The sequence below is a fragment of the Crinia signifera genome, chromosome 1 (assembly GCF_055691185.1).
Source record: "Crinia signifera chromosome 1, ASM5569118v1, whole genome shotgun sequence".
Classification (NCBI taxonomy): Eukaryota; Metazoa; Chordata; class Amphibia; order Anura; family Myobatrachidae; genus Crinia; species Crinia signifera.
In genome coordinates this window covers 221,757,344-221,776,357 of record NC_139217.1, presented here as the reverse complement: position 1 = coordinate 221,776,357, position 19,014 = coordinate 221,757,344, and the positions used below count along the sequence as shown (strand labels likewise).

General features: G+C 46.9%; 1 protein-coding gene across 20 annotated transcripts in view; it reads right to left on the bottom strand.

The window, feature by feature from the left end:
• The window catches only part of ADGRL3 (adhesion G protein-coupled receptor L3), a 1,133,398-nt gene that overhangs the window by 820,880 nt on the left and 293,504 nt on the right, over positions 1 to 19,014 (bottom strand). For 19 of the 20 annotated variants that reach the window (XM_083179292.1, XM_083179295.1, XM_083179302.1 and 16 more), the window contains one exon: positions 11,326 to 11,391. The exons of the other annotated variant lie outside the window; for it this stretch is intronic. In XM_083179292.1, the coding sequence (XP_083035418.1) occupies positions 11,326 to 11,391 (66 nt within the window). The remainder of the gene's footprint in view (positions 1 to 11,325; positions 11,392 to 19,014) is intronic. 20 annotated transcript variants of the gene reach the window in all.

Here is a 19,014-nt window from a genome sequence, read left to right as displayed (position 1 = left end):
ACATACATATAAAAATTCATATACTATATATATAAAATAAAAATCAACACATTACAAATTTATCCTGTACAGATATTGAAAAGAGGCTTAGTACAAAGACAGCATTGAAGAGGCATCGGCTGCTATTTCCCCAATCGGAAATAGAGGTGGGGTATTGAATACTGCCCATAGTATTCCACTGGAGCATCATTTGCACTATCAATGGGATTAAAAATACTTCTGTGACTGATGTTTTTTTTCCAAGGATTAGTCCACGTACTGTATTAATATTGTATCCATAGGACCCTGCATATACTGTATAAATAGTCAAACTCTATTACCCCTTTTACTGTATATTCAATGCAGCTGTTCGTACAGCACAGACCTGTGACTGCTCCATTTTTTTCTTCTGGTAGTGGTATCTTACACGAGTATATCCCAAATATTTACACACAGGACAACTATGTCCAAGACAGAACAACTACTTTAACGTGTCCTAGACCAATACACCCTAATATTCTTTTACAAGAGCCAATATCAAGGAGAATGTAATATTAATTCATTATTCAATATGTATGTATCATGAAACATAACCCCCTCCCTTTTTTTTCACGTCGTTTTCTATTTATTTTATTTCAAATTTGCAGTGCTTCACAGGTTATCACGTCCCTTTCATTCCCTGCCTGGATGTCACCCATACTATTTACAGAAAATCCAAATGAGACCCCGTCTCACTGACACATCTTTGATAGCACATATACAGTATGTGACACTTAAATGGGTAAACTGAGGATTTAAATGAAATCTTCATATTCACCTTCTTACAAACATTTTTCTATAAGATATATATCTCACTTCCTTTTACTTCATGTATTATCTTCATATTTTTGCAACCTATTCACCCCCTCTTAACACCTAGGCGTGTATACACATAAAATTCATTGTTACTAACACATTAGAATATACAGTGGGAGCCACTGCCATCTATCTCCATAATAGGATTAAGTGAGTAATTGGATTACTCTGCTAATCCCCTACTCTATTGTTCTATGTATTGTATTGCTGCTGAGAACAATAAAATAGCCATGGCCTAAGGAAGATAGATGAGATGGGCTCCTACTGTATTCAATAAATATGTACTACTTTTTCCTCTCCTAACATATACAGGTCGAGTATCCCGTATCCGAATATCCGTTATCCGAATTATTCCGAAAACCAGACATTCCAGAAAGTGAAAATTTTTTTTTTTTTTTTGCTAAAAACTCACTGGGGACATTTGTAACAGCATCACTGGGGACATGATATGTAACTGCCACTATATATGTGCAAGACAATGATTGCTTGGCATTCAAATTCAGTGCTGAGATAGTACACACATTTTGTTTCACGTTTTGAAACCTTGTTTTTTGAACAAATAAAATATATTTGTGTGTATTTTATGTGGTAATAAAATATATTTGTGTGTATATTATGTGTTTATACAGCATAAATGCAAGATACTTCAAAATACATCATTGAAATATAAAAATATTCCGAAATACGGAATAATCCATTATCCAAAATTCTCCTGGTCCCGAGCATTTTGGATAAGGGATACTCAACCTGTAATTAGTGTCTTCTAATTTTTGTCAGAACACACTAAAAATCTATTGGCCCTTTCACCTTCATTAACTGATATTCTTTTGTAAGATCCGTTCGAGTGATATTAATATAAATCTGTATTCGGTACTTGTGTATTTTGGCGGCGCCCATCGCATCGCATACCATAAGGCATGCGATGGTATGCGATGCGACGCGATATCGCGCGATACTGTACAATGGCATACAATTTTAAAATTGTATGCCATTGTATATGGCATACAATGCCATACAATGCGATGCGATTAAACATTGTATAAGCACATAATGGGTGCTTACAATGTTAAATGCACCCCCACGCCACCCCCCCACCTTTAAATGTGAACCCGAAGCATGGCGAGCGCAGTGAGCCCGCGAGGGGCAGCGGTATGCGTCCTCCGACCTTTTCATACCCCCACTATCCACGTCGGTGTGGAGTTGAGAATAGAAAGTGCCCGAAGCGTGGTGAGCGCAGCGGATACCTTCACAGGTATCCGCGTCCCCTCGCGGGCTTCACAGGTGTCCGCGTCCGCTCGCCACGCTTCGGGCTCGGTGGCTCGCTGCGCTCGCCACACTTTCTATTCTCGACTCCACGCCCACATGGATAGTGGGGGTATGAAAAGATCGGAGGACGCGTACCGCCGCACCTCGCGGGCTCGCTGCGCTCGCCACGCTTCGGGTTCACGTTTATAGTGGGGGGGGTGGCGTGGGGGTGCATTTAACATTGTAAGCACCCTTTCATCGCACAGAGGGCAAAAATCGCGTCGCATCGCATGCGATGCGATTAACACGCGATGAAGATCGGGGGTGCCGCCAATGTATTCATTTTCATATAAAAACCACGGGTATACATGGTAAATATTCATACAGTGATAAGGACTCCACACTACGTAATCTACCAGAACATATTAAACCTGAATTGGTCCGAATACATTTTCGTTACTTGTTTCCTAGCACGGCGCCCCAGATTTTGATCGTAGTGCATCTTATACAATTGCATCGCATGCAATATAGCGGCATGCGATGCGATTTGATTTTTAATTGTACAAGCACCCTGACGAGTGCTTACAATGTTAAATGCACCCCCATTGTCAACGCCACCCCCACTATCAACGCCAACCCGAAGCGTGGCGAGCGCAGCGAGCCCATGAGGGGCGGCAGTACATGTCCTCTGACCTATTCATACCTCCACTATCCACGTTGGCGTAGAGTTGAATTTAGATAGTGTGGCGAGCGTAGCGAGCCACACTATCTGAAATCAACTCCACGCCGACGTGGATAGTGGGGGTATGAAAAGGTCAGAGGACGCGTACCGCCGCCCCACGTGGGCTCGCTGAGCTTGCCACACTTCAGGTTGGCGTTGATAGTGGGGGTGACGTTGACAATGGGGGTGCATTTAACATTGTAAGCACCCATCAGGGTGCTTGTACAATTAAAAATCGCATCGCATGGCATGCCATTTGCTGCCATGCAATGCTATACAATATTTCATTGTACAAGCACTCCTGTTAATTTAATGTGAATATCGCATCGCATCGCACACCACTAAGTATGTTATGCGATGGGTGTCGTGCTAGAAAACAATTACCAAATTTTCTTTCAAATATCGGACCTCCAGCAGAGATCAGTTGCAGATCAGTAACATATCAGCACCTGCCTCCTTATAAAAAGATATTGATTACTGTGGGATATTTATTTAGAGATATTGACCTCACAGTATGTCACTAGCATACCGATACACATTGTGGACAAATAATTTTATTATGATATGTCCACCGCTGCCTTCGAAATTAATGATATGGAGCTTACAACAATGTCATAAAAACACTGGTACCAATCTTCCATCCAACTCCCGCAGTTTACATACTCAGCAGGAATATCCAATACAACATGCCTAGTAACACCTCTCATGAATATTCATGATCTCTCATCCCAACCCCTGAAACATCCAGAGAGGTTGGATGTATTGCAATTAACATGCCCATCTACACTCTTCATGAATAAACATTAGCCATTCAGGTACTTAAGGAACTTCCTGTGGAGGGCCAGTTTGGTCCTACGAAACTTGTTTTGCGAATCGTACGCAGACCTACTGCATCGTAGTGTGTGTTCACCCCTGTTCCCCTTCCCCCCATAAATGTATTTTGATCTGTAAATACTTGCAGCGTTGTCAACGTACACCAGTTCTCACTGGGTCCGTGGCGTTAGAAGCGGTGTATGACGTCAGTCACCACGACTCTTAGATACTGTGGGCAAATGGAGGATCAGTGGTAGTAACCGGCATTCCCTGATCTTCTCCGCCTCTACGTGCGGCTAAGATGACTGCAGCTGCCTCCCGGGCGGTGGAGCACCCAGGTGCTATCACCAGCATCGTGTGTCCAGCAGCAGCATATCCGTTGGCCTATCACTTGGTCACGGAATAGCCCTACACATATGTGAAAATGTAATCCTTGCACTTTAAAAACACTGTACCATCTATTAATATTAACGGCAATCTGCTGAATATATTTGCACTGTGACCCTTGAAAATTAAGGACACACAGTGAAATTACTTGTAAATTCTAGATAACACTGCAATAATAGATACACCAAACAATATTGGGGAAGACAACACGGTGGGGTCCCACTGTGTGAGGATCTAGTATCCTTTTTATATTTACACTGTCCGTGTCTTTCTGTCACAACTGAAGGGCTGGATGAAGTCGTGTGGTGTGTAGCAACTGGAGACGGACCAGAGGATGAAGGATTAAATCGTGCAGGTTTAATAATAGAATTCATAAATGGAAACAATACACACTTGAATACTTTCTTAAAGTGGCAGTTAGTGATAAACAATACTTGAGCCAGCAAGGCACTTTAGAAGAAGAAAGTTCATTTGAATAATGACAGTTCAAATAGCATAGGACGGCAGGCTGGGGTCTTGAAGAATAAGAGGATCCGGAAAGAGAATGTACTTGATGGTAAATGAAGGATCCTTGAAGACTGGAAGAAGATGAATGATGAATTAAGATTGAAGAATTGCTTGGAAGCAGGAGATTTGAAGGGCTAGGCCAGGAAGCTCAGGGATACAGGCAGAGACCAGACTGTGGAGAGAACTGGCAGCGATGGGGTTAAGCAGTAACCTAGACCAACACAGAGCACGAGCAAGGCACCAAGGTCAGGAGAGGTGAGTCAGAGAGCCGGAGTCAGCTGGGAGCTGTGAACGCCTCTGGAGACTCTTTGCACTGACGCTGAACAGCCCTAGGCAGATCCCCTATATCCCAAGAGGGTGGCTGCCATTGGCTGTCAGGTCAGTATGGGAGGAAACCTCAGACCTGGGCCAATCTGCTATTTTGCCCTTAACCAAGATGGCGGCACCGGCCTCCCGGCACCATTACAGCACACACTGCTACACCTGTTGACGTCCCACGCTGCCTGCTGCCCACCAGACTGCCGCTGCCCGCTGCCGCTGACCTGGAGACCACTACACGCTAGTTAACGGCGGGTGCGGACGGGTGAGTAATATGCCCGCCGCGCACCGCCGCGGCTGAGTGTGACAGTACCCCCCCTTTTCTGGGTGACCCCAGGGCACCTACGCACCTTATGTGGGTTCCTTTGAAAGAATTGCCTCACCAGACGGGGAGCATGGAGATCTGCAGCATCAACCCAGGAATTCTCCTCAGGACCGAATCCAAGCCACTCCACCAGATACTGCAGATGGGCATTGCGACAACGTGAGTCGATGATGCGTCTCACTTCGAACTCAGTCTCTCTTTCATAACCAATCTTGGGCGGTTTGGGCACCTTCTTTTGATATAAGTTCAATCTCAAGGGCTTTAGAAGAGACACATGAAAAGAATTTGAGATCTTCAGGGAAGAAGGAAGCTGTAGTCTGTATGCAACAGGATTAATAACTTGCGTGATTGGGAACGGTCCGATGAATCGGGGAGCCAGCTTCATGGATGGTAACCGAAGGCGTATGTGGCGGGTAGACAGCCACACTCGATCTCCAACCTTCAATTTGGGAGCCGCTCTTCTTTTCCTGTCCGCCATCCTTTTGTATCGAGTGGATGCTTTGAGGAGAGCGGTATGAACATCTGACCAGATTTTCGCAAACCGTTGTAAAGAAGCAGCAGCTGCAGGAACATCAGATGAAGATAAGTCTGAGAAATCTGGAGATCGGGGATGTTTGCCAAAAACAGTAAAAAAGGGAGTGGTGCCGGAGGATGAATGATAAGAATTATTGTGCGCATATTCCGCCCAAGGCAGAAGATCGACCAGTCGTCTTGAGAAGAAGAGATGAATAAACGAATGAAGGCTTCCAAGTCTTGGTTGACCCGTTCAGTCTGCCCGTTGGTTTGTGGGTGGAATGCAGTGGAGAACTTGAGTTTGACTTGTACAGCGGAACAGAGAGCCCTCCAAAACTTTGCAACGAATTGCACTCCACGGTCAGATATAATCTCTTTGGGCAACCCATGAAGTTTGAAGATTGTGGAGATGAAGAGCTGAGCCAGAACTGGAGCGGATGGAAGACCTTTCAATGGGAAGAAGTGCGCCATTTTTGAGAACCGGTCAACCACCACCCAGATTACCGTATGCCCTTTGGAGGGAGGAAGTTCACAGATAAAGTCCATAGACAAGTGGGACCATGGTTCTGTAGGAATGGCTAGAGGTAGAAGAGGACCGGCAGGAGATGTTCTGGGGGACTTATGCTGGGCGCACTTTACACAGGAAGCGACAAAGCTGGTTACATCTTGACGAATGGTGGGCCACCAATATGAACGTAACAGGAACATTAGGGTCTTCTGTGCACCAGTATGTCCTGCAAAACGGGAAGCGTGTGCCCAGGACAGCACTCTTTTGCGAAGATTGAGGGGAACAAAGGTTTTGCCCAGAGGAGGTGAAGGTTGGACCGTAACTTGAGCAAAAACCAGAGGGTCGAGGATTGGTCGAGGAGGAGTCTCTAGGTCGGCCGGAGTCTCGAAGGAGCGTGAAAGGGCATCGGCCTTGGCATTCTTCGACCCGGGTCTGAATCTGATCTGGAAATCAAATCGTTCGAAAAACATGGCCCAGCGGGCTTGACGAGCAGTAAGACATTGGGTATGCTTGAGAAATGAGAGATTCTTATGGTCAGAGTATACCGTGATCTTATGTCGTGCCCCCTCCAGGAGGTACCGCCACTCCTCCAATGCTAACTTGACTGCTAGTAACTCTTGCTCCCCAATGGGGTAATTTTTCTCCACTGGAAGAAACTTCTTAGAGTAGAAAGCACAGGGGTGAAGTTCCTGGTCCTCCCCTTTCTGTGACAAGATTGCCCCGACTCTCTCTGAGGATGCGTCCACCTCGATAATGAAGGGTTTGTCGAGGTTCGGCTGAAGAAGAATTGGAGCAGAGACGAATGCATTCTTTAGTTGTTGGAAAGCTAGCGAGGCTTCGGGTGGCCACTGACTTGGATCTACTCCCTTGCGGGTTAGAGCTGTAAGGGGTGCAGCAAGGGTGGAGAAGTCCCGGATGAAGCGACGATAATAATTTGAGAAACCCAGGAACCTCTGGATACCTTTGAGCGTGGTAGGCGCTGTCCAGTCTTGGATGGCTCTTACTTTCTCTGGGTCCATCTCTATCCCAGTGCTGGTGAGGATGTGGCCAAGAAATGGAATGGAAGTGACCTCGAAGACGCATTTGTCTAGCTTGCAGAACAATTGATTTTGGCGTAGACGGCGCAGGACTTCAGATACAGTTTGACGATGGAGATGAAGGTTAGGAGAGAATATAAGGATATCATCGAGATACACCACGACGGAATGATATAGTAAGTCCCGAAATATGTAGTTTACAAACTGTTGGAAGACGGCCGGGGCATTGCAAAGGCCAAATGGCATCACCAGGTATTCGTAGTGGCCATCCCGGGTGTTGAAAGCCGTCTTCCACTCGTCACCGGAACGGATTCGGATCAAGTTGTACGCCCCTCTCAGATCCAGTTTGGTAAAAAAAGACGCCCCTCTGATCTTATCGAAGAGTTCGGTGATGAGGGGTAATGGGTAGCGGTTCTTGATTGTGATATCGTTGAGACCCCTATAGTTGATACATGGCCGGAGAGTCCCATCTTTTTTTTTAACGAAGAAAAACCCCGCTCCGGCTGGCGAGGTGGATGGACGAATGAAGCCTTTATTCAAGTTTTCACGAATGTAGTCAGACATAGCCTTGGTCTCGGGTAGAGATAAGGGGTAGATACGACCCCGCGGTGGAAATTTCCCGGGTACCAACTCTATCGGACAGTCCCAAGGACGATGAGGGGGCAGAGAATTGGCACCTCCCTTGCTGAAGACATCAGAAAAAGAATGGTATGGTGTGGGTATAGACAAGGGTGAAGCTGGTGAAGACGGAAGACTGGAACCTCCCTCTTCTTGAGGATTCATTTGATTGAGTGGAATGATACGAGTCATGCAAGTGGTTAAACAGTTCGTACCCCAGGCCTTGATCTCCATGCTGGTCCAATCAATATGAGGATTGTGTTTAGCGAGCCATGGTAGACCCAGGACCACCTGGTGTGATGACTGAGGAAGAACTAAGAACTCTAGAGTCTCTTGATGTAGAGCACCCACTAGCACTGTCACTGGATTGGTTTGAAGGGTGATTTGCCCACTACAGATACGACTCCCATCCACTGCAGTGAGAACCAGGGGATGGGTCAAGGGTTGTACTGCCAGGGAGTGTTGAAAGACGAAAGATGAAGAAAGAAAGTTTCCTGCCGCTCCGGAATCCAATAGGGCCTGGACTTTATTTTCCCCTTGAGGGCACACAATGGTAATTGGAATGGTGGAAACAGTTGAGGAGGGAGATGAAAGCAAGACTCCTAACCGGGCCTCCCTCGGGGAGGTTAGGAGCGGCCGTTTCCCGGACGCAATGGACAGGAGGACAGCAAATGGGCAGAAGACCCGCAGTACATGAAGAGATTCTCCCGTCGTCTACGGGACTTTTCTTCCAGTGAGAGCCGAGAACGATTGATCTGCATAGGTTCATCAGGTGGTGTAGTTGTGGAAGGACTTGGTCTAGGAACGGGAACAGCATTTGGGGTGAAGCGATGGCGAAGACGATCAGAGCGATTTCTCTCTAGTTGGCGTTCCTGCATCCGTAGATCTACTTTGTTGCACAGAGAGATGAGCTCGACCAAGGTAGCCGGGAAGTCACGAGTAGCTAATTCATCCTTGATACGACCTGCCAGCCCATTCCAGAAGGTGGAGAGGAGAGCCTCTTCGTTCCATTTTAATTCTGAGGCCAGGGTCTGGAACTGCACAACATACTGTCCCACCGATCGGCTACCCTGGCGAATCCTCAGGATTTCAGTGGCGGCAGAGGACACTCTGCCAGGGTCATCGAAGATGCGACGAAAAGAGGTAATAAAAGCTTCATAGTCATTGAGCAGGGGGTCAGAGCGTTCCCAGAGAGGGGACACCCAGTCCAGAGCTGACCCTGCCAGGAGAGACACAATATAGGCCACCTTTGCCTTGGAGGTTGGGAAGTGAGATGACTGCAAGGTGAAGTGGACATCACATTGGTTCAGGAACCCACGGCATGCCTTTGGCGAACCATCATACTTGCTGGGAGTAGGGAGTTGCATGTGATGAGGAACTACGGATCCTGGTGTGGAAACAGGAACTGGAATCTCTGGTGCTGGAGCCACCGACACTGAGGGAGCCGCCTGGGGCGGGGACAAGGCCTGAAGAAATTGAGCCACTTGGCGTTGGGTAGTTTCCACTTGTTCAAGACAAGCCACGATACCTTGAAAGACGTCCGCCATGGAAGCCTGTACTTCACCCGACTCCATCGGGTCAGTGCAAACTGTCACAACTGAAGGGCTGGATGAAGTCGTGTGGTGTGTAGCAACTGGAGATGGACCAGAGGATGAAGGATTAAATCGTGCAGGTTTAATAATAGAATTCATAAATGGAAACAATACACACTTGAATACTTTCTTAAAGTGGCAGTTAGTGATAAACAATACTTGAGCCAGCAAGGCACTTTAGAAGAAGAAAGTTCATTTGAATAATGACAGTTCAAATAGCATAGGACGGCAGGCTGGGGTCTTGAAGAATAAGAGGATCCGGAAAGAGAATGTACTTGATGGTAAATGAAGGATCCTTGAAGACTGGAAGAAGATGAATGATGAATTAAGATTGAAGAATTGCTTGGAAGCAGGAGACTTGAAGGGCTAGGCCAGGAAGCTCAGGGATACAGGCAGAGACCAGACTGTGGAGAGAACTGGCAGCGATGGGGTTAAGCAGTAACCTAGACCAACACAGAGCACGAGCAAGGCACCAAGGTCAGGAGAGGTGAGTCAGAGAGCCGGAGTCAGCTGGGAGCTGTGAACGCCTCTGGAGACTCTTTGCACTGACGCTGAACAGCCCTAGGCAGATCCCCTATATCCCAAGAGGGCGGCTGCCATTGGCTGTCAGGTCAGTATGGGAGGAAACCTCAGACCTGGGCCAATCTGCTATTTTGCCCTTAACCAAGATGGCGGCGCCGGCCTCCCGGCACCATTACAGCACACACTGCTACACCTGTCGACGTCCCACGCTGCCTGCTGCCCACCAGACTGCCGCTGCCCGCTGCCGCTGACCCGGAGACCACTACACGCTAGCCGACGGCGGGCGCTGACGGGTGAGTAATATGCCCGCCGCGGACCGCCGCGGCTGAGTGTGACACTTTCATGTATTTTATGTGTGTCAATATTTCGCAACATTTTATGAAGCATCTTTAAATAAAAGTTACATTTTAAGAAAACCTCTGTGCGCTACACAGGGACACTTTTTCTATGTCCTTTTTCTCTGTGACTGCTCCAGTTGGAGATCAGTCTATTTGCTCCCGGCTGCTGGTGACAGCGCTTATTGCCATTAATGTCTGCAGGTTGTTTGGCTGTCCAGATGCTGGGGGCAATTCCTTGGGCAGAATATTTAGAATAAATACAGGGATGTCCTTGGTATCAATCATGTGCTCATAATGTGTTTCTCAATCTGTCCTGCAATATCAGGGGCTTCCTTAGCTGCTCACCAGTAGCCAGTCATTCTTCAAATTTAAAGTGCCACTTCCCGGAAGTTGGTTGTTCCAGGCTGCTGATCGTCAAGTTGTAATTAATTTTTTATGTTTGTTTCCACTGCACTAAGGTAATGTACATAAATATACAAGGATAATTGTCACATGTATGTAAGATGAGGAAAGTACCTCATTATACCTTTAGATATAAATTTGGCTGATATGGGATTTCTTTCAATTTGTGCATGGAACAGATTTACTGTTTGTACCGTACCCGGAGAGCTCTTATCCAAAATATTCCAAAAACCGTGTTTTATTTAGAATATTACAGATTCCACACCCCCCGTGGATTTTTTCATACTTACGAAGTCCTCCGATGTCTACGGCAGCCTTCAGGATCTGCTTCAGTGTCTTCAGCGGTAACAGGAGTGTATTGTGCGGGTACGCCGGTGATGTCACCGGCGCACCTGCAAACTTGCGCAATGCACCACTGGGACTGCTGAAGAAGTTCCTGAAGGCCGCCGTGGATGTCAGTGGATGCCAGGGGACCATCGGGGGGGGGGGGGGGGGGGGGGACCAGGTTAGTATGTAAAAAAAAAAATCGTAAAAATCCCTTACCCAAAATGCATTTCGGATAAGGGATACTCAACCTGTACTATACTTTATATACTGTAGTAAAGAAAAAATTCAGTATAGAAAGAAAAGGAATCCAAATCTTACCTCTTGATGAGGATCTTTCTATATTAGAATCAATATGATTAGAAGGAACATTATAAGAAATGTGACCTGAAAAAAAAAAGGCCTGGTATCAGTTAATTCTTATTTTTTGTTAGTAATAGGTTTACTTTATCAGCCATTTTACAATTGTAAATGTCGAAAATACACATACTGTAGGCAGGGGCGGATTGGGGACCAAAAGTGGCCCTGGAAAATCTCAGGAAGCGGCCTCATGTGGCGGCACCAAAACAAAATGGGTGTTGCCAGCATAGCAGTAGGCGGGGTTACTACATCAGTATAGCTGCCAAACTTGAAGCTGAAAGATGCATGCTTTTCCACCTAGGCTTCATGGGGAAGGGGCGTGGCAACATAACAGTACCAATAACACCGTAATGCCCATTACACATTATGACACACATGGTAATGCCACACAGTACTGCCTATTTCACATTATGACACACATTGTGATGCGCTTACACATTATGCCACACACCGAAATTCCCCTTACACAATATGTTGCACACTTTAATGCCCATATGACATTATGCTATGCGTAATGCCCCAAGTACTCCTGCTTATACACACAATGGCCAGAGAAGTGCCTTTTGCAGTATGCCTTCAGTACTGCTCACTGTGTAATCCAGTCCTGTCCAGTCCTGAGCCCAGCAGAGGCACTGAATTGATTTTCAAATAGGGCACCAGCTTTTGAGCCAATCAGAGCTCTCGGTCCGACAGCCAATCAATAACTGCAGCTGCTGGAGCACATGATGTACCCACAGTGCAAATAAGCAAGGCACTACTGGCACACACCTGGGCCCTTATTCTGATCGGTGCGGACTTTCCCGAATTCTTACGGTGCGGTCCGCACGCCACGCTGTGCGGCGGCGTGCGGGCTTCGTCCGTAGAAACGCCCACGTGTCCTCCTCATTCGGACGGACTCACTCTTTAAGAACAGGGCGTGTGTACGGACGACATACAAACCGTGCGTGTGCGGTGGAAACGTACAGATTCTTGCACGGTCTTCCCGCACAAGCACGGTCTTACCGCGTCAGAACGTACGGGAAGCTGTCCGTACGCCCCGATGCGGAGTATTTACGCTCAATCCCACACTTTTTTACTGAGTACACACAGCGATCACATGACCCACTTAGGCAATTAGCCAACCTCCTGAAAAAGGGATTGTTAGCAATTTCAATCAATTAAATGCTCATCTATACTGACCCACATTCCTACTACATTCATGACACACATTAACCCTTACAGCATGTGACCCTAACATACATCTAGATACACTATGTACATTTTGCTTATTTTAAAGATTTTAAACAAGTTACACATATACTTTAGCATGTTAGAAAAAAACACTGACAACTTTGAACTTTAAATAACGATTTATTTAAAAATAACTGGCCCCAACCAAAAAATTAAAATTCCCCATCAATGATGCGGTCCATCTCCTCCATCATTTGCCTCATCAGGCCTCTCAGTCTAAGGAGGGCCCCACGGCGACCCTCCTCTGCTTGGGCAGGCTCATCTGTGGAGGAAATTCAAATTCAAAAATGACTAATGATATTCATGCATACATTTAACATAGTCAAACCTACTTTTTAAACATGCATTGTGACAGGTGTGTGTGTATATATATATATATATATATATATATATATATATATATATATATATACACACATATATAACTATATATATGAGACATACACCTATACATACATGCATACATACTACATGGAAAGCCTGATTTTGGCCCTCTACCCTTTACTCTGTCGAACACCTCACAGTCATACTGCTCCTTCTCAATCCAAACCCACCCATGACTAAGCTCTGAGAAGCATGTCACGCGCTGCACCAATCACAATTCGGCAAACAAAGTTCAGTGTCTCTTATATGATGGAGCCTGGCAGGGGAGTTACACAACTCTCAGGAATGCTCAGTACATTTGTGCAATCAAGCATGGCTTGCCTGCTGATGGTCTGCTCCAGAAATCATTGTCAGAATGCCAGTTAGGGTAAGCTGCAGCACTAACCCACTCACATGCTCAAAAGCATTACTAAGACCAAATACACACACAATTATGGTGCAAAACATACATGCAGGCCGCAGGGGGTGGTTAGCTAGAGGAGGGCCCAGGGGCACTGACCACTTGTTACTCCAGTCTAAGCCACGCCTGTCCATACTCCATTTATGCCATACTGAATCTAGTTTACAAAGATCATTCACCAGTAAACTCTACTCACTTATATGAGGCTACAGATTGTATGCAAGCAGCAGGGACATGAAACACTTACATTAGCAAGTCATCCCTTTCTTCCAGGATACAGATTAACTACACAGGTTCAGTGGCACTTAAAATCGAGATGAAAGACATCCTCACAACCTGTGTCATTAATATGTGTCCTGGCTGAAAGGGATGGTTTGGCCACCCTATCTAACCCCAAAGTGTGTCTGTTGCTATCCCGTTTGTTTTGTCATTTTATAGTATTGTAAAAATCAATTGAATCACCAGTGCTACATAGCAAATAGTACATGCCAAACGGATAAATTAATCCTTATGTATACATACCAATTCCGGCCGCCTGGACGACCTCACCGGCCTCCACCTCCTCCTCAGGGGCCTCCAATGCTCCATCCTCGGCCTTGATGACGTCCTCCTCGGGTGGCAGTGCCTCCACAGCCCACCCCTCCTCCTCCTTCATTTCCTGGGCCCCCTCCTCCGGGCTCCCTTCCTGCGGCAGGTCCTCGAGGGCCACCTCTGCCTCCTCCCGGGCCTGTCTTGCGCGAGCACGTGCTGTGTATGTGAAAAATCTAAAAAGTGGCAATTAGTGGTAATTACTATTAAGCCTTATCAAGCTATAAATGCAAAGGTTAGAAGTACAGATAATTGAACAGGCAAACAGCTCCTTAGTGGCCTTTACAAAACACAGCCTGTAACATGGCAGGTATGCTGTGACATTTGGGCCATTGTAAGCATCACAAGCATTAATCCTCCCCAATAACATATTTTATGACCATTACAGGGTGTCAAACAGGAAGTAGCACTCATATATTGTATGCCATGTTTAACTCATGATCAGGCTGGTGACCTTAGTGGATTAAATAATGTCAGGTAAGCAATCATGTCCAAATCCCCATTTACTGTTGAAATACTCACATCTAGCAATGCTGGCCCTTATTTCTTGCAGCCTCTCTGGCTCCCTGCGCCTGAGGTCGGACCACCGCCGCTCCAGCTGAGCGATGGTCCGCCGCACCTGGGTGCGTGCGTATATACGTCGGCGGGCCACCGCATAGGCATTGCGTTTCTGCCTGTTGGTTATAAAGGGGCCCGCCCGCCCCAGCTTGGTCTCCATAACGGAGACCAGAGTTCTCAGCTCCGCGGGTGAGAATGGGGCTGCTCTCCCATAGGCCGCCATCTTAGCAATGGCACAAATCAAACAATCATGTGCTGTCATTGGTTGATCAGAGTGATATTTGGTATTAACTTTATTGTTCATTTTTACACTAACAGCGTGTATGCGCCAGAACAGACGGCCAACCCATTGCATCGCACACCCATCCTAAACAGACAGTGTAAAATAAGATGGAAACACATTATATATAATCTATACCATCCACCAAACATGGGTAGAAGCACCAGGTGAAATAGTCTGCATCACTAGACACTTACACCTAACTCCACAAGGTTCTAAACAGCTATTTTATAATGAAAGCTATGCAGCAGAAACATAGCAAATAGTGGCAGACCTTTTACAAAAATTAGGCCATGCTGCCATGTGTACACTTACCTTCTACTGGCCCCTACTACAGAGGTGGAATGAAAAGTAGCTAGCATCCAGCCTGAATTTGGAGTGCTTTCACATGTGATTTGGATGCTAGCACTGATTACTTGTGGCTAAGTGGTGGACTGGATTGACATATGGAATGGGTAGTGTCAGTTGTACTACATACCAAACAAGTGCACAGTACAGATGTACATTCAAATATACAGTTCATGTGTGACCTCAGTTTTATTTTGTAATTGGTGTTGGAATCTGCATTTAGCTACTAAATCTGACTTACTCAGTTTGCCTGGTTTTTGAGAAATATTTTTCCACACCAAGGGGCGTCCCGTATGCGCCGCACGGTTGACGCTGGCGTACGGAACGCGGCCGTACGGAACGCAGGTTGCAGCTGATTAACGCCAATTACAGAAATAGTATTTAAAGTTGTCCTAGAAAGGCAAACAGTTGTTGCAAACATGGCTGGCTCAGAGTCAGAGGAAGAACAGGTGGTGCAGAATCTCTTGTCCCGCATGGAAGCCAACACCACCTATGTCCCCCTCAACCCAGAGCAGCCAGATGGGCCATCAACATCAGGCCAATCAGCAGCTGGCCCATCCTCAGCATCAGCAGAATCATTGGGAACACAGCAGGTGGCTTCCCAACAGAGTAGCCAGCCCAGCACTTCAAGTACACCAACCGGTGGCCATGCCCGTGGCCGTGCCAGTGGCCGTGCCCGTGGCCGCAGTCGGGCAACAGAGGAACCAACCACAAGCAACATGGCATATGAACCGCAGGAGCTTGACATCCTGGTGACCCGGGCACGTGATTTGATAGAGTGCCCAGCGGTAAAGTTGACACACACAAGGAGATGGAAGATCTGGGAGGAGATAACGGCGGAGATTAATGCAGTGGCTCCACAAGTTCGTGAGGCGGAGCACGTTAAGAAGAGGCAAGTACATGTGTTTTACATTTGAGCAGTCCAAGTCCAGTAATGTTTACATTCAATATTAGATGGAGTTGGTCAATGGGTGTTCACGTTGCTTGGAGGCACAGACATGTTGGGCATGGCATTGAATTGATAGTTATTGGAGGGTGACTGGTGTTGTATCTTCTAAGGGTTGGTTTTAAAAATGAATATAATGTAAGTTTGGTGTCAGTAGGCACATGTTGTATTATGTTTCAGATTGCAAAGGGTGCTACAGCAAACATGAGGAGTTACATGTATTAATATGTACACTTTGATTGCAGGTGGCACGACTTCAAAGGCAACCTCAAGAAGAAATTGACCGAGCGGTGGCAACACAGCCACACCTCTGGGGCTGGCCCCATGCCTGGCAAGCTGAAGCTCACCCCCCTGGAAGAGATGGCACAGTGCTGCATTGCAGTGGAGGAGGTCCGGGGGGTGAGCACCATAGACAGCGAGTCCCCAGCGGAAGTGATGGCTTCTACGCTTGAAGGTAATTATTTGCCAGGCCATATGTAGATGTTTTGAATTTGGCATGGAATGTGTGGTAATTGGTAATTTCTCGTTCAACAGCATCCCCACCGCTTGGTCCATATTCTCTTGAGGAGGTTGTGGAGTCTGTGCCACCTGGCCCCAGTAGCAGGCCCGTGCAGCAGCAGCCGGAAATGTCCGCGGCTGAATTGTCCACGTGGGGCCGTGTGCTAGACAGTATTGTGCAGCAGGGAGACTCGGCATTCGAGCGAGTGCGTAGGGCCGAGGAGGTGCTGCAGGGTTTGACCACCAGCCACCAGAGTATTGCTGCGAGCCTGCAGGCTATGAGTGCCAGCCAGCAAGCTATGAGTGACAGCCAGCAAGCTATTGCTGCTAGCCTGCAGGTGCTGGCTGATCAAGCCCTGCGGCAAAATGAACTCCTCCTCCGCCATAATGAACTTATGGTGGAGCTAGTTACCACCAATAGGGTCCTAATGTCACCCGCTTCGGGTGCTTTACCAACATCATCACTCCCTGCTGCCAGAGGGGGAAGAAGATCCACCCCCTCCCCAGCATGTGCTCCACGTGACCCACCATCTGACTGTGGCCGTGGGCGAGGCCGAAGAGCTGCTGCACGTGGCAAGGAGCCTGCCAGGGGCAAACGTGCCCGCAAATGAACTTGTGTCCCCATGAATCTCCACCGTTATGTCTTCCCAAATCTTCCATTGAGCTGTGTGTGTCAGCATCCTGTGTCAAAATCCGTGCCGAGGGTCACCACATTTGCCCGCGGTTCAAATGTCATGTTTGGTTCCCCTGTTGCCCTGTTTTGGCTAGCATTACTGTGTGCTGTACTTGAAGTGTTGGTGCTGTACTTTTGTTATGAAGCCACCTGATGTGTTCCTAATGATTCTGCTGTGGCTATTTATTATATATTATTTACTTTTAGTCCTGTTATGGTTTTGTGATTTTGTGATGTTTTTGTCATTTTTGACAAAGTTTCTTTAATAAATGTTATTTTGGACCCACAAATGTCTGTATTAATTGATACACGCAGAAGTGACATGTGTATTAGTATTATTAATATTAAGTTCTGTTGATTATTTGCTGTGTAAAAGTGTGTGACAAGTGCAGCATGTAATGTTCCCTTCAAGCTCCAATGCTTCCAATTGTAGCAGTGAGAAGCGTGTCATTAACAAGTAATGAGTAAAGTAGGTGATTGTATTGGGTTCAGCTGACAATGGTTGTGTTGCGTCCGTCCTGATTAGGCGTTCCGATTGCCTAGCGCATGACCGAGTGGTGTCCGCAAAGCAATACTAGCCTTTTGGACACCGCACATTTCTACCCTTTTTGTTCGCGTGCATTCGGCGTGCTGTCCGAATGAACGCCTACCCAAATATGTGTACTCCCCCGTGTCCGCCCATGTTTCCGCCCAGTTTAGCCCACTTTGAAACTACGCCCCTGTGTCATTCCGCATGACGCCCATAACACACCCATATTGGCCGAATAATTGCGGTGCACATTTCTGTACGGTATTAGTGAGAACAAGTACGGAGACCATACGTGGCACATGCGCATAGCGTTCCCCACGCATGCGCAGACGGCTAAAAAACGCGATCCGAAAGAATTCGGGAAAGTCCGCACCGATCAGAATAAGGGCCCTAGTTATTGCCCTGCACAGCAACTAGTGCCTCTTATTCACATTACATTTACTTATATATAGGGGTGTACACCGGCCACTTTTCATGTTTTGGGTTCTGATTACCTTCAGTTTTTTTTTCAAAAAAGCATAAAAACTGCTAAAATCGCAGAATTCATTTCCACTCATTTCCAGTCTATTCTGAACACCTCACAATATTGTTTTTAGGCCAAAAGGTTGCACCGAAGTAGCTGGATGACTATGATAAGCGACACAAGTGGGTGGCACAAACACTGGACTGATACGGCACACTTAGCATCACCCCTGGACTGATACGGCACACAGCATCACCTCTGCACTAATACGACACACAGCATCACCCCTGGACTGATACAGCACACTTAGCATCACCCCTGGACTGATATGGCACACAGCAGCACCCCTGGACTAATACGGCACACTTGGCAGCACCCCATGAATTATACGTCAGACTTGGCTCACCCCTGGAATTATACGACACACATACAGGCACCCCTGGACTGGTACGACACACTTAGCAGCACCCCATGAATTATACAACCGACTTGGCAGCAACCCATGAATTATATGACACACTTTGCTCACCCCAGGAATTATGCGTCACACATGCGAGCACCCCTGATCTGATAGAGCACACTTGGAATTATACGGCACAGATGGCAGCACCCCTGGACTGATAAGGCACACATAGCGGCAGACATGGAATTATACGGCACACATGCGGGCACCCCTGTACTGATACGGGACACATGGGGGCACCCATGGAATTATACGTCACACATGTGGGCACCCCTGGACTGATACAGGAC